This window comes from Melanaphis sacchari, unplaced genomic scaffold (genome assembly GCF_002803265.2).
Source record: "Melanaphis sacchari strain LSU unplaced genomic scaffold, SCAv2.0 Contig91_pilon_pilon, whole genome shotgun sequence".
Taxonomy (NCBI): domain Eukaryota; kingdom Metazoa; phylum Arthropoda; class Insecta; order Hemiptera; family Aphididae; genus Melanaphis; species Melanaphis sacchari.
In genome coordinates, this window is record NW_020271649.1 from 272,626 (window position 1) to 298,900 (window position 26,275).

General features: G+C 25.6%; 1 protein-coding gene across 1 annotated transcript in view; it reads left to right on the forward strand.

Moving 5' to 3' along the window:
- Nucleotides 1-436: 436 nt before the first annotated feature.
- LOC112602921 (pyrokinin-1 receptor-like) overlaps nucleotides 437-26,275 on the forward strand; it is a 46,196-nt gene continuing 20,357 nt past the window's right edge. Inside the window, exons 1-4 of the mRNA XM_025351290.1 lie at nucleotides 437-856; nucleotides 17,177-17,282; nucleotides 19,779-20,036; nucleotides 24,447-24,663. Of these exons, the coding sequence (XP_025207075.1) occupies nucleotides 17,233-17,282; nucleotides 19,779-20,036; nucleotides 24,447-24,663 (525 nt within the window). The 5' untranslated portion in view covers nucleotides 437-856; nucleotides 17,177-17,232. The remainder of the gene's footprint in view (nucleotides 857-17,176; nucleotides 17,283-19,778; nucleotides 20,037-24,446; nucleotides 24,664-26,275) is intronic.

Consider the following 26,275-nt stretch of genomic DNA (forward strand, 5'->3'; position numbering starts at 1 on the left):
TTGACGAGATTTATAACAGCTAATAATGATCAAACAACATAATTAATATTTCTAAAACAATGAAAAATCTAAACTATAAAGACATCTAACAATAAATATCTACCTTCATAAAATAAAAACTTTTTATTTCCAGGATTAGACAGGTTGACCAGAAGATAAAAAGTGTAATAAGTCCAAAATTAGAACAAAACCGAATCCAATTCATAAATGTTTCTAAAATTAGAAAAATAAATAAATTCTTTAACAGAAAATTATAAAACTCATTAACAGCGGGATCTTTTAATTTCTTAGAGGGGGAGGCTTGATAATCGCAATATACGGAGCTAAACATATTGCGTACGTGTGTGTACGATAGTACAACGACGGACCACCTCCACGGGTTTCGCCAGCAACGAATCCGGAACACCCCACGCATGTCAGTCGCGCGTTCACCGTCTGTGTGCGAGTCGCTTTTTCGCGTTTCGGTAAAAGATACATACGCAAGCATACGCGAATAGTGCCCCGCGACTGCCGTACAGCGCGTTGACGTTTCGAGGATTATTGTTGTCATAGACGTATAATATTGTAATATAATTTAATACTGATCCTTCCGCCTTGCCCATACATCGATTCAATTCAATTGTTTTTCGTGTTTTTGACGATTCGTTTTCGTATTTCATCCCGAGTGTCGGCAGTCGTGTTTCGTGTTTATATTTGCGCACGCACCATACCCGTGAGCTTTTCAAAATATCATTATCGTAATTTTAAATCGTTTTTTTTTCATAGTACCTAACTTTTTCCCCTGATCTCTTACTATCGTGATTATTGCATTGTGACATTTTGAAACAGCAATAAATTACGACCTCGTCGATACCGAGTGAGTAGTAACACTTTTATATATCTATATTTGCCTCGCGTACTATCTGCATGATAGACTATAGAGTATTATAATATTATAACCATGAATCTTCGGGTTGTCGTGATACGTTAAAATTTAAAATACCTAATTAAGAGAAGATACGGTTTTAATATTTTTTAATACATCGAACGTGTTGATTCGTCCGTGGAATATATATATATATATATATATATATATATAACTCTTATAAGCATGAAAACATTTTTTACTCGTTATATTGATTGAATCTTTTAAAATTGTTGAAATATCAAAGATTTGTGTTTCAATAGTTAGAATCTTAAAATTTTAAATGATAAAATAATCTTTGAGATTTTAAACATAAATAAATACACTAAATATAATATCATACATATTCTCAATTAAAATTAATAATAATAATGAAAAAAATGATCGATTCCAAATTTTAAATAAAATATCTTTTAAAAGTACGAATTCTTCTGCAATGAATAAACCCAATTTACTACAGTCACCTAATTATAGTGTTAAGTCAAAATATACATATAGTAGATAGGTTTATACATTCAAAAGAGACAAAATATTATTTTAAAATAATTTAAACAATTTTAAATACTATAAAGTTGTAAAATGTTCGTGAAAAATAAATGCATTTCAATAAAGTATAATAAATTGCGACAATAAAATTATAGAAGGAAACTATGAATATATTATAATTTATATGAAATAAGTATAGAATTTAATTAATATTATACTCATACATATCATACATAATATGCAACAATTTAATATCAAGTAAATAAAAAATAAAACATAACATATAAAATAATATCAAATACTTCTAGCATAGTTTTAGTTAAAAACTATTTGTTTATGAAGTCAACTTAATTTTAACATGGTATGCAGCTATATATGATGAAAGTAAAATGCAATTTTTTTATTTTTACGCATACATAACTTTGATTCTTTTATTCTCACTAAACATTTTATAAAAAAATAACCTTTTTTATACATAAAGAATCAATAAAGTTGTTTAAATTTATAATTTAAATAGTTAAGCAATATGCAGTTTCAATAAATGTAATAAAATTATTTTTTATTGAACAATGTTTATGATGTTTAAATTTAAATTTAATATATTCCAATAGATGTATGAGTTAGATAAAAAAGTTTCAACGTTTTAAATACCGTATATGATTAACATTAATTATGAGTAAACAAAAAAATTTTAAAAAAATGTATCAAAAAAAAAAAAATATTATTTTCTATAACATACTTATATAATGCTAATTGTCTAGATATAACCTTAATCATAATTATCATTTCAAAACACACACATACATATATTTTAAAGCCAAGTTAATGTTTACTTTTATTTGACATTCTAAACTCATATAGTCATATTATATGCATCTACTATAATTTGTAAAGTCAAGTAAAGCTGGGTACCATGCCAAAATGCCTTCTTCGAGTTGCAAGGTTAAAGAAGATTTCTTGAAAATGTTAAATTAAAATTCTTAAACATTCTAAACTGTTGATTCAATTTTTTTACTGTTAGTTATTCGCATAATTCTTATAATTTTGATTAATTAAACATGATAAAATGTTTAAAAATCTTAGCTTCCTTTAGTATTAAAAGGATAGCTAGAGATAATCGTTTGATTAAATAAACAAATTATCAACGATCTTTAAAAAAATTAATTCACAGATTCTAAATATTTCTTTTGAATATAAATTCTGTTCATGGTTATCTGGTTACATTGTCCAAAATATGTGTAACTGTTAATATTATAATTAAGGTACATGCAATATTTTATTCTGCGTAACAACGTACATACAAAATACACGACTGCGTGCTGACATAATATACCAGCTATCAGATAAATTTTTCAATTATACAAAATATGTTTCTTCCACGGAAATAGCAATGATTTCATTCTAACTACTCCAAACTTCAGACCTTTTTCTCTATACACGAAGTCCATAACATTATAGATACGTAAAACTACTTCGAATAGTTCGAATCACCTTTCCATTTAAATTTAGCATAATTTGACTGTACAAATACACTGATCTTTAATATTATCTAAAATAAATGTTTTATATAAAATACGTTGTATCAAATGCATATTTTATTTTTCAAAAATAACCAGGAAATGGTTTTCCTGTGACAGTATAATATAACAAATAGCAGAGCACATAATACTATTCCGGTTTTATTTTATAAATATTTGTCTGTAGTTGACAACTCAAATTAAATGCTTTTGTTTACTCGAAAATGTTGGTTATATTGATGAATTCGGGTATACGCGTTATTTTTTATTATGCATATGAAACAAGTGATTTTCATTTACTTCGGAGAAGAAACAGTTGTCATATGCAAACTATAACGATATATTTTATTTTATCGATCAGTATTGTTAGATGAACAAAATAATTTATAAAGATCTATGAGTTGTACTAATAAATGTCTTAATGCTTTCATTATGTGGTGACCGCTGACGGTAGACATAATATAGCAACATTGATGGGTCTACATGATGTTATAATAACATTGTCGTTTTATAATAGTGTATTTAAGCGTCCAGAACTTTTAAACGATCAAAGAACAAAATTTACAGGGTCTCCATCTCATAATGATGTACAATAAGTTAGAAAATCACATTTTACACTACGTCTATTAAATTTGTCGATAAATACAACATATAATATACCGGACCATAATAAACCCCCTTCCCCGATCTGAAGGTCCATTACAAACGATCAAAATACAAAAGTTTCCCTAAGGTTTTTATTTATCTTTGACCTAAAATACTCACCAAATATGATTCTATGCAATCTCGTGGTATCGTCATTATCGGGGCGGTATCACATAATATTATAAGACCGTGGTTTGTCAATTATTGTTGCATAGTGCACACACAAGTGCATAATAAAATGAACCTACATAACAACTTACAATCGAAGAACAAATCGGTTTAACGTTCTAATATAGTGTTATAATTTTTAACCATAATGGAAAAATTTTTATTGCGATAAAAATGATCTAACAAACTCGTAGAACTGTAATTAACATATGAATTCGAATCGATGATGTAGATAAAACGTAACGTGGGTTTATTTTTTAAAATTATTTGACATATACTCGATTTGAGATACCAAATAAAAATAAATATACAAGTAATTGTATAAATTAAAAAATTAAAAGTTTACAAGATCTAGTTGGTTATGATAAACATATTTTATTCTGAATAATATTGAAGTTCGCAGATGCATTATTTCCATAGGTTGTTTTCTTTATTATTACAATCACAGTAATATAGTATAAATTAAACGACAAATTCATAATGCCATGGTTTCAAACACGTTTTAAGTCATTTTAGAAAATAAAAATCTATTATAAGCTTTTTTCTCAATAAACTGTGGCTAAAATTACACATATTCTTAAAATAATATACTATATTATTTAAAATTAAAACTAATACAAAAACTAAGAAAGACGTTTTTTTATCAAAAATAAAATTATTCCCGATTTAATCTTTACTTTAATTTATAACAAACACAATAAATCTTACGACCAAACTGTTTTAATTATTGAACTTAAATCTTTTGTCGTTTTTATTTACCATAGTTTTGCATTAAATCAATACACTTTGGATGAAATGCATTTCTATGAAAACGTTCGTTTGTAATTAAATCCTTAAAAACATAATACAAAATGTAGTTAGCTATTAAAGATATTATATAAATTTGTAAACCGCCTTAATATATTTATTAAAAAAAAAAATAATCACAATCCTAACTTGAATCATGATAATAATAATACGATGAAAACTGAAGTGATAAACTACAAGATTATCACCTTGGCTACTTAAAATAATAGTTTGATTTTAATATAAATTTAAATTCACTTAAATATATTATTTTATTTAACCATTCTGTATACGAAACTATGAAATAGCAACAAAATCGCATAATTATATTATTAAGCACAAATAGCTTGCAATAAGCAGATACAATAAGAACTAAAAGTCATCAACAGATGGCTCATGAATGTTCTGTGCCAAGCAGGAGGAGTCACAAATGTTAACACTTTAACCGACCTCTAACCAGATAGTACCTATCCATTATCTGAAAATTTAACTATAGCAGTATACTACAAAAATAATTATTGTGAATTCAAATAATTATTTCTTCTTGCATAAACTTGATAAAAATCTAGTGTTCAATTTCCGGAAAAACCATAATCTAGTGAAACACTAAAGGAAATAATAATAAGTATTTTTTCTGCATTGAAAAGTCAATTCTACTAATTTTTATTTACCGTATGGCTAGTTGTATTAAGTGCAAACATATGTTATTTACGTTGTAAATAACTAATCTAAATTCCATCTTTCAAAGAAAATGAAGGAAAACCAGTACTTTTTTAACAAATCATACGAAAGATAAAAAAATATAAGTATTAAATAAAAAAAATAATATATTTAGAATATAAAAAAATTGGTTATGACACTTATGTTATATGCTTATATTATAATACGTAATTATTAGCTTAATCACTCATACCGGCCAAGAATAATAGTAAATATCAACTTTAAACTTAATACACTATCACATTAAAAAATAATTTAACAAATAACTTATCAGAATTTTGTTACTAAAAGTATCTCTATTTCTTCGGATTTTTTTATTTTGCTGTCATCCTAACTTGTTAACCGAATACTACTGGGAAGTACGGAATCAATTTTTTAAAGTACTATCTGTGTTCAATATAAAATCCATTTTATTAGTTTGTTCACTTTCTAAAAAAAAAAAAAATTATCTACACACCATTGTAATCGCTCTTTTTGACATTTCAAATAAATTGTGTTTTACGCTGTGACATTTTTGTGTATCACCAATAATAGCCGGTGCATATACTAACGCATAATTAACTAAAGTAAAAAATCGACATGGTTGTTACAGTATAATATATTAAAATTTAATTTAAGTAATTCATAAATTAGTATAGTATTATAATGTTTTAAATGTTTATTTATATTATTCAAAACATAAATGTGACAAAATTCTAATAAATGTAGTGTGAAATTGTGGTTACTTATATTTTCAGTTTGAGTAACGTTAAATTTTTAAAACTTGACCTATTTGTATTTAATATTCTCTTTTCAATTTATCGTTAATTTTAATTACAAAGATGAGCGTTGAATATAGTTAAAATGATTAAAAATTGTGCTTTTATAATTTAAAAAGTATTATGCAAATATATCGATCAAATAATAAAATATAAAATTTAATATTAAAAATAATATTAATAATACCCCATAAAATCCCCGATACGCATATTTTTCCAACCCTGTGAATGACACGTCTTGTCAAATCGAGTAAAAAGATACGCTTTAGTATTGAAAATTTTAAATTTACAAAGACAAGAAAAACTTCTTTAAAATCAATTTTTTTTTTATAAACTAAAATAATTATAATATATTATATTTACTCATTTCAATCGAATATTTTTTTATAAATCCGTACTACATCTAATATTAAAAATTAAAAATTTCGCTCAACAATAAAATATGTACCACTGCACTCTGTCGATATAAATTACATTGAGATTCAATATATCATGAAATAATACATAAGTATTTTTAATTAAGTATGTTATATGTACAAAACAAAATTCTTAATGTACTCTATGCAAGCCTAATTCGTCTTTCTTTAATTCACTCATAAGATTTTCTTTTCCGTTAAATGTACGTCATATTTGTCGAGTACCATAACTATGTTATAATTTTCTATAAAGTCTCAAATCTAACTGTTTTCCCATCATTGTTTGTCTATTTTTTCTTACCGTTCGTTTTAAATCAATATTGGTATCAGCCATTATTATTATTACTGTCATAATTTTGGTGTGTTAATGTTAATAATTATTTTATATTTTTTTCGTGCACTCACATTTTTTTTTGTCATCATGCCCGCAAATATGATTACTGCGACTCGTAATTATAGATCATTATTTTTAAATTTATTCGAAACGTCAGTCAATGCACGTGGAGACAAAATTACAACAGTTAACACGTGGCTTGCAAATTTAAGCACGGGACATGCGAAACACACGATGTAAACAGTATTATATACATTCTCTACAAATGTCATATTGCGTGTGTCATGTTCCCTGCAATATTATTATAAATTATAATACACTTTGGTGGAGACTATCATGTACCAACGGAACAATAAACACGATACTTTACAGCTCTATCACCCTCGCCCAGTCGTTGTCATTCTACGCATAGAATGTAAGACAAGGCGTATAGGTCTTGAGTTTAAGGTCGCATTATAATATACACCGTCATCTGGTCTTGCGATGTCATCCACAACACAGACATCGCGATATAACAAAAACAAAAAATATAAAATAAAATAAATAACAAAATTTAAAAATACGACGTGGCTATATTTTTCAATACCGTTTTATTTTTATACAATCGTGCATAAGTGTCGTCTGACGGCGGTGGCGCGCGCAGTATAATTGCGTGTCAGTCGTAAAATTAGTCTTTGAAGCTCGTTCGCGGCTCGATATGATCATTCACGTGCACCGCTGCCGAAATGAACGGTTCGGGGAATCGCCAGAAAAAAATAAAATATATACAAAACACTAGCTCTGATGTTTAAGCATCATTAATTGGCTGGTAAGATACCAGAAACAATTATCAACGTCTAAAGTATAAAAATAATGTTTTCATGAATTGGAAACTTATTTTTTTATTCCCAGTACCTATAGTCATTTTATCGCGGTCTTGGCAATTTCTAAACCCGCTTTTTTCCATTGAACATTTATTCTTATATAAACGTTTAAATTTAATATAGATAATATTAATGTAAATACATAATTCAATAAGCAGATAATAAATAAAGAATTAGTCGAACTTTCAAAAAGGAGTTTTTTTTTTTAATAAAACTAGTATTATAATAACCACACCCCATATCAAATGTTATGAACATTTTGTTTCCCTTTAGTACAGTTTTTTTTTCCTTTAAAGTATTATGTAAATAAGCATGTTTAAATTTAATAGAAGAAAAAACCAAATTCGATTGAAATGAATGTTTTTATTTTTGTATTCGAACAAGACTTTGAATGAGTTTGGGTTGGCTAAAAAACTATACAGATTGCGTAAAAACTCAAAGGCTACATAAATATATTTATAGCTTTAAGTCTCCGAGTCGGAAATGCCTAGAAATTGACCTATGATATAATCTTTGAAACGTTTACAGAACAAAAACAACAGTCGTGAAACGCTAACTATACTGGAGTTTGTTGTATGACTCCATCAAGTACTATAATACTAAAATAATAGTCATAATATATGTGTTCGAATTCAGCATGTCGTTACTCGTTAGTCGATATACGCACACGCGATGCATCGTTAAAGTACACACATATACGGCCGAACACCAACTATTATTTTAATGCATTTACGTTGTCGGTCGATTAATATATAATAAGCATTACCAATGGGGTTGCAAAAGTATTTCTTCGCGATTCCACACTCACAATGATCAATCGTACAACACGCAAGACATTTATATACAATATAACACCAGCAGCTATCATATATATCAAAAAATAGCAGATCGGTAGGTAGCGGTAAAAATATGTTCATCGCAATTTGGCGAATAAAGATTAGACGCTATTTTCACTGCATTGACGGTGTTATTATATAGATTCCGTACATCAAATTTTCATTATTTCGGAAGCCACAAGGTCGTACACAATATAATATATCGCGTTTAAGCGGTGAACTATAAACCCTGTCGGCGTATAAGCAACACACAATAGGAAAATGTCATACTGTCGTCGTTATATGCATGACGCGTGTATGATGTGTTCGAGACGTAGTTTGTTGGTGTATTCTATAATGTATATTATATATATATAGCGTAACCGGACACGGAAGTGGTGGCTGACCATGACACAAATCCAATAATAAACACACCTGGATGATATCAATGGTGACCATTATTGTAGTTAAGGAGCCTTATGTAGGGAGAAAGGTATAACCACAAAATCTTCAATCGGATTTCGCAAAGGCTGAAACGTGGTTATGAAACACGTTCAGCACCAAGCTTACGGAGAAAACGCAACACGAATATTCTGAACAAAATTAAGGATCTGAACGACTGAACGTGGAGGATTTTACAATTTTAGAACGCGGTCGGTAAATAACCGCTACTATTAAGTAAATCTACATCGTCTACTAGAATGTTGTGTACAGTTACACTAATGCGTTCGATGTTAAAAAATTCAATTATTTTAATTCCGGAACATTAAAGCCAGTTTGACCGGAATTTTCACGAAACAGGAAGTTAAATATTCAATAGGCGCGAACAACGAAATTATTTACTATATTATTACACTTTTCGATACATTACATATTTTTTAATATATTATATTATATAGGTACAATAATTACGTAAGTATTTGATTTTTTAACATGCAATTAAATATTTTTTTTACACTCATTTTACCACAATATTATAGCCATATTTATTAAGCTACCATTATTTATCATGATTTTTAGTAAAACTAACTTATATTGAAATACTCAATCAACCTTATATTGACAGTTTTGATTTAAATATTATAATATCCAATTGTCGATAAGACTTTCAAGTTATTCGAAAATGCTATTTGGTTATCACCGGTATAATAACATTAAATTGACCTAAAGCGAACTCGTCTATATACATTTATATGTATATTATATATAAATTATTATGGTAGTGTGAAAATTTAAAGACACTCAAAAATCCAATATCTACACTAACACCCTTTTTGACTTTATGAATGCAATATATATGAAAAATTATGGATTTTTTGGGTATGAAAATTTCCAATGATCTTCTATACACGCAATTACCATATTATATACTATACTATGTGTTTGCGCATACTATTATATCATAGTTCCAATATATATATAAACGATAAACGTGTAAAATCGCTTGAAAATATTAGCATCACCGTTGTAAATCGTTTGTTCAGAACGAGAAAAAAAGGACATTTTCAAAACACAACGACACGACCAATATAAATCTTCATCATAAACAATATCTCTATATTGATTATGTAAAATAATGTTTTGGTAAAAAAATTACAAACAACGTATCGAACTTTAATTCCACAGACGTTTTCGGACGCACGCGTACTTAAAGACGGTCATGATTATCCTTACTTGTATGTGCGTTTTCAATTCATAATTTATTGAACGGTGGCATATAGTTGTTTACACTATATATATTATATTATACATAGTACATACGCAACTCCGATGGCACGGAGAATAATATAATGTAATAACACAATTACGACGACAACGCGCACCTAAACATACCATAAAAGTGCAACGGACATACTATTTGCTTCACTAAAACGGATTCAACACTGAACTTACTTGCTAGGTATTTATAAATAATTTGTTTACATTTCAAATACATTTAATCGTCCAACAAAAATATTAACACCGACCGATTCTTTTAACAGTAAACTCGTTATCCCGAAAAATAGAAACGTTATTAAGCATTTACTCAAAGAAATTCTATTCTCATTTACCTAAATACTTACAAAATATATACACTCTCACACGCGAGTTCAAACGCAAATTTCGAATACCTTTCAAAAGAATTTTGAACAAGTAAAAGGGTGCAGGGCAATATAACATTTATAATTGGCATTCCTTTGCACAATTTTACATACTGTTGAAATACCTATGGTATAATACGACGGATGACGAAGAAAAAGTAAGTAAACGAATACGATCGTTCGGAATTTACATAGTTACATAGTTTTATTTTATTTTTATTTTTTTATTTTATGTAGCCGTTATTAAATAACAAACCGTCTTGAATAATATGTATTGTGTGTTTTTTTTTCAGTTTAAAATGTTTAAATGTTTATGTATTTTGAGTAACCAATATATATAGAATATAACGTTTAATCATTGTATATACTTTTGAAATATAAAACAAAAGGTTTTAAACCCCAAAAAATATCGGTAGAGAGGAATAATAACCGTTTTTACGTGACTCTTTCACTTCCTCTCCCTTCCCCTCCCACAAATCATACCATACAAATGTTGTATGCATAATACATTATTTGAAGATAATACAATTAATATTATACACACATATCTGAATAGAATATTATGACATGTACGATACTGAATTTTGCATACCTAATTATTCAAATGTAGTCGCTAAAACAGCCAAGAGACCTATAGTAAATGTGAGCGATATGATAAGTTTTTATTTTGTTAATTTTAGTTTATTGATGATTTAAAATTGTTTATGTGCATAATAATTATCCGATATTCAGTTATCAAAATACTCAAAATATACCAAACATCTATTTTATTAGATGTACCGACCTATTTCGAAAAAATGATTATTATTATAGGTAATGTTGGTGCAAAAAATACGGTTAGATCGTTATTATACAATAGACATAAAGAAAAAGTCTCCAGTTTTCGATATAGTATTTTTGCATACGCATGTATTCAACATTCACGCGTTGTATTAATAATATTATTAATTGGCCCGTTACCAAAAACATTGCGATTGACCAGTCGACAATATTTTGACCAACGTAATGTTTATTCTCCGTAATTTAACCAAATATTACGTCTGACCATTGAACCGTTTTACAACCTAGTTAAAGTATTTTTATAGTGTACGAAGAAGTTCAGTGACTCTATCTGTTCGTTTGAAACACCTTGTTCGCAGCTAAATATTTTAAGTGTTTTCGTATTTCTACACTTAACTTTGTACTTTATTAGTTTATGCCTGTAATTTAATCACATTTTACAAATGTCGCCGTTTATTAACTTTATATTTGATATTCGTGTATTAATAATAGACAAAATATACATTATCAGCCGATATCATTGTGCCCACGTTGAAGTATAATAAATTAAAATGATACCATTCAAAGTACTCGTTATTAAAAATATATAATTTGAAACTAATTTCACGATTACGGTCTACCCGCTGACATTAAATAGTTTTTTTTTGAAAAAAAAAAATGCCTTTTTTTGTGAAATATTTATAAACTTATAAAATGTATAAGCTTTTATTTTGAAATCTAATGCTTACCGACTCACGATAGTTTATAATTTTATTTCTAAGTAATATTTAGCTTAAAAATAATTGTACCTTAATAAATACAAATAAACACGATTCTATACTTACTTTTTGACAGATACTAAATTGATCATGGTTTATCACTTCTTTCAACGCGTTATCTATATGAATATTTTATACTGAGAACAAAACCATTTTCTAGTTTTCCTTTTTCGAATATTGGTATAAATTATTATAAATAGACAACTAATATAAAACCAATAGGATTATTTTGAAACATAAATTTGAAATTGTTTTTTCTATAACAATAAAATAATGTCACAAATGGCATTATTATGAAATAGAAACAACTTGTGTTCATTTTTAATTTTTAAGTTTGAATATAACGAATGATATTATATTATGATACTTATTATAATATATTAACTACAACCGATAATATTTTTTATTACTATATATTACATTGCCTTCATTTTTTTTTTTATTTATACTATATCAAAAAAATTAAAAGATTTAATTGCTGAGTACATTTGTTACATAATTGCACAGTTTTATAAGACAATAAGTAATATTATATCATATAAAATTATATTTGCAAAGGTGATAACTGCGGTAGAATGAAAGTTGAGGTGAAGATAAATACCAAGAGAAGTATATCAGAATAAAAAAATAATTAACTGATATGTAAATTGTATAATTGATATGGAATAAGTAAATGTTATATACATGTTGGTCTAATACATTGATGCTTATAAATTATAATTGTAATGGTCAGTGGTCAGATATTATTATACATGACATGCAAACATTATGGACGCTACAAGCCCACAAACAACATCGAAATGTCAACTAACTATAACACATTTTATTTTAATTCAAACAGAAAGTTATCATTATAAATTACGTAGGTAGTCATATTTTTTGGATTTGTTCGATAATAGTACGAGTGTTGTGTGCACATTTTCTTATTATGATAAATTAATGACGGTTACCGTCGTAACGGTCAAACAGTACTTATAACAATTTCGGTTCCAATCGAGTTAATGACAAAATAAAAAAAAAATCATACGTTTTTTTTTTTTTTTAATTTAACATATTTTTTAAGCATGCTAATAAATGTAAATATAAGGTTTGTATAAAATATTGATATTTAAAAACACTTTGTTACATCCTTACTGTTCTAAAACTATTTTTACAATAAAACCATAGTAATGCATTTTAATTTTAAATACTATCTAAACGTAAATTATCAAATGGGTATAATAAAACATAACCAATAATTAGAAACCAAATATTAACTTGATAAAACATTATCAGTATATTCCACCTGGTTGTATCAAATTTTAAAATATAATATGATGCAGAATCAATATGAATATGAATATTGTACTTAACTATACTGTTGAAAATTAAAAAAAAAAAACATTAATTTAAACATTTTATCATAAAAAAAATACTAGAAATAATTTAACCTCTTGAATTAATTATTTAAATAAAAATAATTCCACTTTATTTGGTATAAAATTTAATATTCAAACGAGAAGAATTTATAATTACTGTTTTATTTTTAGTGATCGTCGCAAAAGTTAATCGTTTAATAAATAACAACAGGTACAGCTTTATATTAAAATTCATATTTTAACCAGTAAATTTATTTTTCTGGTTAACGTGTAACTTAATTGAGTATTTAAATATATATAAAAACATTAAACATTTCATAATTTATATATATTTATATATAGGCATTAAAAATTACTAAAAAATAAAAAGTAGAAAGTTATCATTGAGCGACATCTCATCAATAAGATTTACAACACATATATCTGTAATATGTATCCCAGAGGGAAGAGTATTGTCATACATTACTTTTTAGATTTAAAAATATTATTTCAGATTATTTTTTTATTCTGTTTTTATCTGGAAAAGTCGACTTTTAACTTTTAATAAAAGTATAAGATATTTATTTTTTTTTAATTTAATTCTTAAAAATCAATAAAAAAAAAAAAAAAACGTATCTTTTTAAACTTATAGGTAATTTCTTTTTTATTTTAACGTATATAAACTTCTGTGATAACCTTGAATAACAATGTAGTTACAATAATATTTCTTTATTGTATTTTTAAGTCTAAAACTTTCTTACTGATATAAAATGTTGACATAAAATGTGTCGGATGAATGTTTATATTACTTCTTTAACCATTTTATGGATTTATTATTTTTTTTTTATTAAGTACCTACCGCATTCAGCTACATACTCGTATATATGTATATATTAAATTGGCTCTTTATTAATATTAACTATACACTATAATAAAATTGCATTTGTCTTAAAACTTTTGTTGTATTTGGTTAAACTAAAATTAAGTATATATTATTATTTATTATTAGTATATTAATCAATAATTTATTTAAATACCTACTTAAAGATATTTATATTATTGATAGATTTATGGGCCCATAACTCTTAATAATAAAAATAAATTTATTTTATCATCAAAATTGAATAAATCAAATAATAAATGATACTAACAGAATCAACATTTCAAAAAGTATACTGACATTAGACGTAATACGAGTACATATTTATATCTGGTTCTTAGTCTTACCTATATCATCACAACTTTACGATCATAGTTCGCTTTATTATTGTAAGTATCAACTATTCATTAAACATATTGTAAAACGTAAACTTTTATTTTAATATGTATCGCCAATTAAAATTAATTACCAGACCCGCAATTATTAAGTTTCAATTTTACGGATGAACACTTTTATCAAGAATATATATTCTAATAAACTTTCTATATCACATAATAGTAGACGATGATACGCCATTCAATACTGTTTGAGCTTCAATTAAATTATAATGAATATATTTGACTGAATACTTTGATTGTTTAGTATGTATTGTCTTATGTAACTTATGCATTAATTTATACTGGTAACTAGATGCTCAAATATAGAAATAAAATGTTTAACAAAAAAAAAAAAAAAACATAACAGGATATTTAAATCCTGACATGAGTGACTATCGAATTATATAACTAAAAAAACAAACGAACCGTGCCATTTTTAATGTTGACGTGCTCCAGATTTTACAAACTCTAAAATAAATAAAAATGTTAGCGCACATCAACACTTCTAAAAGATTAAATATGATATAACGAATAATTATGATGACATTGACAGGGAATATTGTAACCAATGCTTTTAACGAAACGCAATAAGTTCTCGACCTTTGAGAAATTTTGACGACGTTATTTTAAATGAATATGTTTATCTTTTGAGTAGACTACTCAAGTGCATTCTCTCTATATCTTTAACAGACACAGAGTTGATTCAATTCTATTAAAGTGCACTACGTCTCAAACCGTAATTTCGACAAGATTACAACCATGCCTCTACTAAAGTTTGTCCTATTATCTTATATATTAACTTCACAAATAAAACAGTAAATAGATATAGGCGTCGCACATCGTTCGTTTTTCGTAAGACTTTTAATTTTAGTTTAGTTTAAAAATTGTTATTCGTATTAAATTAGACATAGATATAGATGATACAATAACACTTGATAATAATATAACACACCTCAATTAGATGTAAATATATTATTTAAAATCAATAATACACTTTTTTTAAATGAAGAAACGGCGTGACATCCAACAACTTTTAATTTATTATTTTGAGCTTAAATGTGTAGTGAAATTTTAAATTATAATAATATTTTTAATATAATTTCATCAGTAAGATGAGAATGATACGATTGCAATGGTAATTTTTATGTAATATATGTTTATGTTCTATATTTACCATTTGAATTGGACTCACTCGTTTAATTCATGATAAATAAATAGATAAATATAGCTTAAACCTTCGAACCTTAATTAAGTTATCCTGTTACCTAAATAATACTGTTCTACAATCTCACTGTAATTCCAAAACCTGTAAAATACAATTACGATATAAAGACCAATTTATAAAAAAAATATATTTTATAAAAATATAACTGTGTCACAACTGAGGCCATGTTTTTAATTTTATTTTGAATAGTCACGGCCTTTAATACGTATTAAGAAAAAAGTAAGTTTGTTTGAAATGTATTTAATTTTAACCAAATTTGATTAGTACAACAAAATATTATAAACATTATGGAGTCACGCGATGTCAAAAGCATACTACGTTCAATGTCACTTACAATGGGATATATTTCTTTAGAAAAGCAATAAACACAAAATAATTTCATTAAGTCTTTAGTATTTTGAACACGTCATGTTAGTTGTCTTCGATGAAAGATTCTCAAAAATAAGATAGAAAGGTTGGAACTTAATAAACAACATTTTTTTTTATATCTTATTTTGAACAAAACGTATTCAAATGAAAAACTAATATAAAAACATAAAAATGATAAATAACTTTTTACATAATCTAAATAATTAAAATGTTTATAAATTTACATCTAAATATATTTTATTATTAGAAAATAACAGCTTTAAAAATTGAGAATAGTTTAAATTTTTTAATTATTTGTTTATAGAACAATTCAACTTTTTTCTGTTCTTTTCGTTCTTATTTATTTTTTTTTTATTTTGATGTTGTTAGTACTATTAGTCTGCATATAATCTTTATTAACAAAGACCTAAAGAAAAAAATTTTATTAAAATGAAAAAAAAACTTTTAAACTAAACATAATAATTAATAATATAAGATAATATTGGTTTTAAAGGAATAATGACAATTTTAATTTAGATTTTTTTTTCAGCGTAATAACTTATTATTATTAGAAATATTATTTAATACTGAAACAGGTGTCAAGTATTTTTTTCATACAAATAATAAATTAAACAAAATACGAGAGGGTGCGATAATAATTAAAAAGTGGCCATTTGTTACTGACGTTAATATATAGTCTTGAAAATTGAGTATACAAAATATGTATTATTATTATAAGTACGTTGATTTACGATTTACAATTCTATAATATACGTATATGAAGTTGTTTATAGTGATTATGAAAAGCTATCCTATTTCTTTAAATTGATAAACTAGATTTTACTAATATTAGTGCCATGTATTATACATATTCCACGGACAAAGTGGTCAAAGCTTGGTTCTAAAAAAATGAAAAATAATACTTTATTGAAAACAGACAATGAAAATTATAAATATTAAATATAAACGTTTTTTCAGGACTCCTAATGCGATGATGGTTTGAATAATGTATCAGTTGTACCGCATATTTGAGTATGCTGTTTGAAGAACCTTTAAGAAACGACACCTACAACGACAACATTAGGTAAAAACGCTTGTACCTAGAATAAAACATTCAAATAGGCATCAACTTGAGATTGTTAAAATAACGCGTGAGGATAAAAACAAATGCGTGCGTTATGCTCACAAGTACTATAACCGTCACATAGTGGGATAAAATTATACTTAGCTATATAGATCGTAAAAAATATATTGTTTTTTAGTATTCACATAGATATTGAGTATAACATCTGTAACAAATATATGTTGAAAATTAATGACATATGTTTTTCATAAAAATAAATTATAAAAATAAAATTATAAGCTCACTCTCTATCTACATAATTGAAAAATAATAATAATTCAACAATGTTAAACTGAAATTTATTTTTCTTTTAAATAGAAGCTAAAAAATGAGCAATGAACAAGCAATACTCATAATAAACATGAGTAAAATGGTGCGTATTTCTGGGTAAGATCAGATCGATAGGAGAATTTTTAAATAATAGTATTGCTTCCGATCTAAATAGGACCGAAATTTAAAAAGAAAGAATTATGCAAATTTATTATAATAGAGCAATAGTATTTTTATCTACTTCAAACGTTTAAAGATATATGTATCGTATATTTTTACATCCTTACTTACAGAATTTCTCTGATTCTACTGAGGAATATTTACTTGGTTATTTTTAAATTAATGGTAAAAATTAGTTTTAACTGACTAATAATATTATAAACAGAATGACTGCATTAAATCATAAAAGTATATTAAATGATCATATAAATAACCTTAAAATTATTACTATTAGAAATGATTTACATTTTACTTTTAAAATTCTTAAAAAACGTTCAAATGATTTTAAATCCCTGAAAAATAGTGAAAAAGCTTGCCTCGTAGAAATCCTTAATTTGAAGGAAATATGGAAAATAATAGTTATACGTAGAATACGTACTATTGGCGCGAATTCAACAGGACAATAGTTTGGAAACAGCTAAAGGAAAGATAATTTTAGAAAATACAATAATGAGTTCCGCTTCCACTTCTATTACAAAATCAATACTTGAAAACTTCTATCAGAATATGGTTTATAGCTAGATAAAATTTCCAAATTGTAAATGAATTGCATAATAGGTACTTGTATCATACGTTAACCATAATGACTTTCTTCGAATTTTTATCCTGTTTATAATAAAAATACTAAAGCATTTAGTGTAATAAAATAAATAATATTATTAAATAATGTGTTTTTTTTTTTTTTGAAAGGATATGTCCTGTTGAAACTTAACCTGAATCTTAAACTTACATAATTGTGAAAAACAATGTTTCATCATATCAGTTGAATCTAAAATTTTTATCATTAAATGAAGAACATGAGTAAAATATATTACTACTTGATAAATTGTATATACTATACAAGAGAGATAGAAATATCGTTACGCGACTAACTGCAATTAAATCAAGTGTGCAATCATGTGAATGTTTTAGTGATTAAAGTCGATTTTGAATAGGTTTTTTTACATAGCCACAATTGTATCACTGTATATGGCTTTCGTCGGAGACAAGATTTGAATTCCCAATATGTTATAGGTAAGGCGTGTACAATGCATTATAACCATCAAGTACACCCACCGTTACAAGAAAATGAAATTCCGCATTTTGAATCAAAAACTTTAACCTTATACCATGATGTCACTGTCCCATGTATACTCCATTGATCACGTTATTTCATATTAAATATGCTCTTATATTTACGATGAGCTGGAATACCCAGACTATTATCGATTTTATTAATATTATTCCATTTTCATCTAAGGTTTCAGACTGCCAACTTTATAAGCAATAATATCACATGCAAATTGCACGTGACGAACCGTTAACAATATTTAAATTTTCTTAGACTTTTCAATAATATTTACAGCTTTGAAAGTTAATAAAAAGCAAATAATTATGATTTAAAAAATTATTTATAATTATTTTTTTTTGTTTTTGCTGTGACAAATGATTGGAAAAAAATAGGATTAAATCAAAATGACAATGTGTAATTTATTAGGAAGAGGAAAATGTATATCTAACATTATTTTGTAGGAAATATTACCTATGAAAATTAAAAAGAGAAAAGTGTACAGATCACTTTAAAGTTTAAATGTATAATAAAATGAATTCCACGAAGAGGGTGCGAATAATTTTGTAAGTCATGCAGATGCCTATAATTTATTAGAATCAAAAATATGTATTAAGTGAGACCGACTCGGTAGGTAAGAGACAGAAGAGATGCATATCTTGGGTAAATCATATTTAATTTAAGTAGATATTCAAACGAGCACTCGTAACCTTACGGCAGAGTTCGACTATTACGCACACAGACATCCGTGGCGTACGCTGAAAATAATACTATAACTACTTCTTTTATCATTATCAGTGTTTTTTTTTTTTTTTTTTTTTTTTTTTTTTGTTATTTGGTTTTGTCACTATCACTATATTTTATATTAATAATGTTATTTTAATATCGTTGACGTTTACCGTGTTTCTGGTTTTAAATAGTTACGGCAATAACTACAGTTTACACGATGACCCGTGGGGCCCAAAGAGAGACCCGCTACCGGTTGTCGTGCCCGTCACGATCATCTACACGCTGATATTTGCTACAGGCATCGTAGGAAATGTGAGCACGTGCATAGTGATCGCCCGAAATAAGTACATGCACACCGCCACCAATTACTATCTGTTCAGCCTCGCCGTGTCCGACCTGCTGCTACTGTTGTCCGGATTGCCGCAAGAAATTTACCAAACATGGTCCAGGTATGATAATCAATCCTGGTATTTTCGCATTAGCGAGAAAAAAATGTTTTTATCTCGAATAATTATAGAGTGTATGAGTGTAATAAATACTGCCGTCGCACCCATCACGTATTAACGATAATATCCAGGATAGTATACGTGCGTACCTATAAGTATCGTTTGCCATTAATTTCTGATTGAACCGCACACACTCGCCGGTCAATTTGATGCCATGATGACGTTCATGGACGTAGTAATCGTTTTCACAGTATATAAAGTGTATTTAGGCGGATTATTAGTGCCACTAGAGGGGCTGTGGGCCTAGCTCCTCCCACCGAATTTTTTTTTGATCGCACGACATGGAGAAAAGTATGATAAATAGCAGCGTAGGCATTATAAATAAATGTGCAATAGTTTCAAATCGTAGCAGGAAAATGATCATCATTATATTTATTAATATTATGCAAATAAAATTATTATTTATATTTATTTTAATTTATTATGAACAATTTTTTCACAAATAAAATTTAATTTCTAAATTTTTAAGAACCTACAATGTGTACAATATCGGTATGTTAATTTCGTTATTTATATACATAAAACATAATATTTAGCGCGTAGTGCGCATTAGTGAGTAACGAGTCTTATTTACGAGTAGTTTTCAATTAAATTTCTTGCAATATTTTGAAAACGTTACACAACCCATTTATATGAATAATATTTGTTCTTTGTGTTTGCTAGTAAATGTAAAATATTATTTCGTGACAAAAATTTGTAGGTGAAATTAAAATTAGTATTTGATTTATTGCTTAACACGTCAGTTCTTACTTATATGTTCAACATACATTAACAACGATAAAACGGTCGCATAATTATATATATGTTCTAACGATTAAAATTATACTTCTCTTAGACAGTTCAAAATATATTAATGTAGCTTATAAAAATTTAAATCGTTATCAAAAAAATATCCACTGTTGGTACATCATTATTATCCATTTTTAAAATCTTCGCTTTCCTCAGAAAATTTATAAACGAACAAAAATAATGATACGGATTTTAATATCTTTGATTTCTATCAAAACATTTTTCATTAACAATATAATATTGATTATTTTATCTTGATAACGTTATTCTTATTTAAATAACTGTAGTATTTTATTATATTATATTCAAATGATAAAATTTATATTCTAAATAAAAAAATAAATAAATAATTTATTAATTTATATATATAATAAGATAATGTACCCTCTAGATACTTTAGTGGTTAGGCTGTTAGCTTAAAATTATAAATTTTTTTTAAACATGTACACAGTGATCCTGTTATTTCACAATTACACAATAAAATTCATTATTTTCAATTTTGGAGCATATATCACAAAACACATTTATATTTTTTATTTTTGCGTACTGTTCCATATACGCAGCTTTTAAACATAATATACAGTTTATATTCTACACTAACTTACTAAACTTTTTTTTTATTTTTAAAATTTATACAAACTTATTACTTATTAACTTTTATTGATTTCCAAAATTTTTTAACAATTATCCACACATTTTGTCCCTAAAATACTACAAAGACGTCTAATGTTATTTTTAAACACATTATGGACCATATTTTTTCCTTATTATTTATATTATTCATGACAGCAACTTTTATTATTTATACTCATCTATAACGTCAGATATTATGCAATAAGTTCAGTAAATATTTAGATTATAATGACTAGATGGTTATTACAATATTGATAACATCAAGTATGAACTTTTTCTGGTGAATTATCAGTCTTCAGTTTGCCCGTTAGATCACTCTGATAGAAAAAGTAATAAAAATGAAAAAATAATGTATCATTAATAAATTAATTGATATAATTATCGTAACTAGACACAGTACAAGTAAATCTAACTCCATCAAATAAAATTGTTGTGTTTTAAAACAAAAATATTATTCATAAGAATTATGCATAACACAATTTTGAAATTCTGTTCATAAAATATTTAAACAAAATTAAAACTATCATTTTTTTTTTCTAATTGAATTCCGTTCTAATTTTTAAAAAAATAATTATACATAGGACATTTGATTTAATTATAGTTACAAAATACTCTGAAATGATAAATTATCTACGGGGAAAATTGCATCAAAAATAACAAATAATAAGTGTATGAAGAATAACAAATAAAGATATAATAGTTTTAAAATAATATATCATTATAAAACATTCTCGTACTTGACCGAAAAAAACTTATAAAACAGTGCCTCAGGGACGCATTGTATTTTTAATTTGTATAACTGCAAGTCGTCATATATAAACTAAAAAAAATTTTAAAATTATATAATTTAAGGGTGATGTGTATGAATATGTATATATTGATTTTAGCGCTCTTCAATGACATAAAAAAAATACATTTGAAAAGATTACATACGTTTAGGTGTAGAATGAAAAGCGAAACTTGATTAGACACGAAAAGAGGAATAATTTATACTAATTAAAGACTAGATCGGATAAAGAAGCATTATGTTTATATTTTACGCAATCAACAGAAGATAATATCAAAGTGATTATTTACACGTAAAAACACAAAAACGATTTTTTTTTTTTTTTTTTATCATAACATTCAAAAAAAAACAAAAGATTATTTATTACGCTTCATCATGAAAATAATCAAAATAAATAATAACAAAAGCGCAAACCTTAAATTAAATAAAAATATTTGTTTGTTTAATTAATTGAAAAATCGAGTATCTAAATAAAGTTATTTAACATTACTTAAATGTATACATATTTTCATATGCATCAAAAATGTTGCATGATTTTTCAAAAATAACATATTAAATGCAGTATAGTTTATATTTTTACCTAGACGATTTTATTATTGTTTTTATATATATTTATCTTTGTTTTTCGTTTGTGTAATTTAGTAATTAATTTTAATATCTTTAGCTCAATCACAAAAGAATTAATGAGTGTCTTTTTTTGTAAATATTTAAATATACAAATTTTAGACACTTGCATTTTAATTAAAATATATAGCTAACTATGTTTAAGTATATAAATCAGTATAGTATATATTCCAAAAGATTAAATATAATTAACATTATTATAATATAAGTGGGTTTAAAATAATTAATTTTATATTAAATTATTAAAAATAAAAACTTATCGAAGTCTTTTTAAAATAATTCAGTAATGTTCAAATATTTAAAATATTTTAAGACATTGAAATACAATTTTTGGATTCAAAAATAAACGATAAAAATATAATATTTGTTAAAGACAAAGTTAAAATTACTAAATATTTTATTCCTATTATTTTAGAATAATATTAAATATTTATAAAATATCATGATTACGTCCACATACACGAAGAATATTAAATAATTTACTAGAAAAACTATAAGACAAACAAGATATAAATTTATTACCAACTATATACACTAAAATCGATAATGATGATAGTAATATATAATATTGAAATGTACCAGTTTTATTTAAATTTTTACTACCATTTAAAAAGGATGATTGTATTTTTACTAAATAGTCATTAATATATTTAATATATTTAGGATAGTTCTTGCACATTTTAAGATATTTCGAATGATTTATATTGTGTATATCCTTGTAAAGGATATAAAACGACCTTCCGTGCATCATTACACAAATTATTATCTTTTGAGCTATTTTAAAAACATAAATTAAAAATGCATATTACATAAATATTTATTATATTATTTATAGAAACAATCGTATAATCGTATAATTCGTATGTTATGTAACGGTACTTAATTTAATACTAACATAAGTGTAGTGATTTAAATTTAATTTCGTTCATCGAAAGAAACATAGTATACAGTATTATTAATTTAATATAATATTGCTAATATTGTGTTTTATTTACAATATTGATTATTCACTATATGAATTTTGCAAGTTCTAATGATAACTATTTAAATTAATAATTATGAATTTGTTTTAATATTTTACTTAGTAATTTGAAAAATATAAAAAACTACATTTTTAAAAGTGTCATCATATTTAAATTTACTCATAGTGCAATTAATAAAGACCAATGAACACTTAATTTATGCACAAAGCTTAACATTAAGAAAACCTTAATATTTTTATTTATGTTTATTACTAAGGCAGGGATGTATATTGAAATCAATATTACAACTAATAATTGTGTTGAGGTATTTGTCTCATAGGAATTGTAAATTCAACAAATACCTACATACACATGTACACGTCTAACCTCTCAACTTATTCGAATGGGAAACCTACAGAATGAACTAATACATCACTCAAAATATATATATACATTTCTAACATATTACAAACTATATCGCATAATTATTATAATTAGATGATTTTATAAATTAATTAAATACATCCTAATTATTATTATTATTTTGGTATTTTTTAGGTATCCTTACGTGTTTGGAGAGATGTTTTGTATAGTCAGAGGGTTTGCTGCAGAGACATCGACGAACGCTACTGTGTTAACAATTACAGCATTTACCATTGAAAGATATGTTGCAATTTGTCATCCATTTTTATCACACACAGAATCCAATCTGTCCAGAGCATTCAAATACATATTAATCATTTGGGTTGTAGCGTTAACACTTGCGTTTCCTCAGGTAAATGTGTCTACATGCTTAAAAATTAAATGATTTTTAATTTAAGTTAAATATTTATCGGTGACAATACAATAATTCATATAATAAAAAAATATTAGAAGTCAAAAAAAAAATAAATATTTTGAACTTCTAAATTGTTAATTATTATTATAATATACTTACATTATACAACCGTGTATGAACTTTATAAATTTGTGTATCAAAAAAACAGAAAGATACTCAAAAATTAATAATTTAATATTTTTTGTATTATATATAGATACATTGTAAAAATAATTTCAAGTACATTAAATTAAAGAAGTTCTACTCCGTATAAGTTCATATAATAACTATAATCTCAATAGCCTCAAGTAATAAGATATAAGTATATAAGTTAGGATTTTTAATAAAATATACATAATAACAATATAAAATATATGTATGTATAAATATAAATGTACATGTGATGAGAACATACGAAAATAACTCAAATATTACCCTATCAAAAATAAAAATGTGTATTTGTTCACTGCAACCTTGGCACAAAAAAAAGATTCAACACATCATTTTTATACGTAGGTACCTATATTAAAGATTTTAAAAGTTAGAACATTACAAATATTCCATTTTTGAATTAATGTCTTATTACTTTCAATACAAAAAAAAAAAAACAAAAAAAAATAATAAGCACATTTGCACAAGTTACGTTGTATGAATCTTTATAATATAGAGTATTTCATTCAGAGAGTAAATTTCTTCTTTCATAATAAAAGCTCCGAGGCTTATATTAAAAGCTTAAGCAGAATCTAAGCTACTTCTCGAATAAAACTTTCACACATCAGTGTTTTTAATGATCTTTTATTACATTGTCTCGCCATAGGCAATTGAAAATTTCGTGGCCAGAAGTTTTAAATGAAAAACAATGGTATATAACTTCCCAATTCGTCAAGTTTTTTTCCTGTAAACAAATTAAAAATATATTTACAAATATTTACGTATAGATAATAGATATGTGCGAATTGAATATCTAACCACTATAACATACTCGGAAGTTAAAGGTTTGTTTCGATATTATATTCTTTACCGATACTGCTCCGATGTGGGGAAAGGAGAAAAGTTACAAACCGTATTTCATAAATTATACGAACACAAGAATATTGTCAACGCATACAAGGCTGACCTTCTTAAGTTGCATCTAGACATAACACCCAGTCTATGATGTTGAAACTGTGGATTCATCTGCCAACATAAATTATAAGCGTTGACATATTTCCTTTTATAACTTAAGCATTAGTAGCGATAGATCGACTTATTAAAAACAAAAACAAAATATATGTTTTGTCATTTTAATCATAAAAAAAAAGAATAACAAAAGATAATAAAAAATGAGTTTCACGTAGATTTCAACTTAAAAAACTTAATCAAAACAACGTTTTCTACATTTTTAAAAATTATTAGAACTATAGCAAATTTTATTTAACTATGTTATTAAAAAATTTGCACTATACTTTCAGATAAAACCTCCAAAAAGTTAAAAAAAAAAAAACATTATCACTTAAATTGCTCAACAATTTTAACGACCTATAAATATAAATAATATATTCTGTACAATTATTTTTTTATGTTATAATAG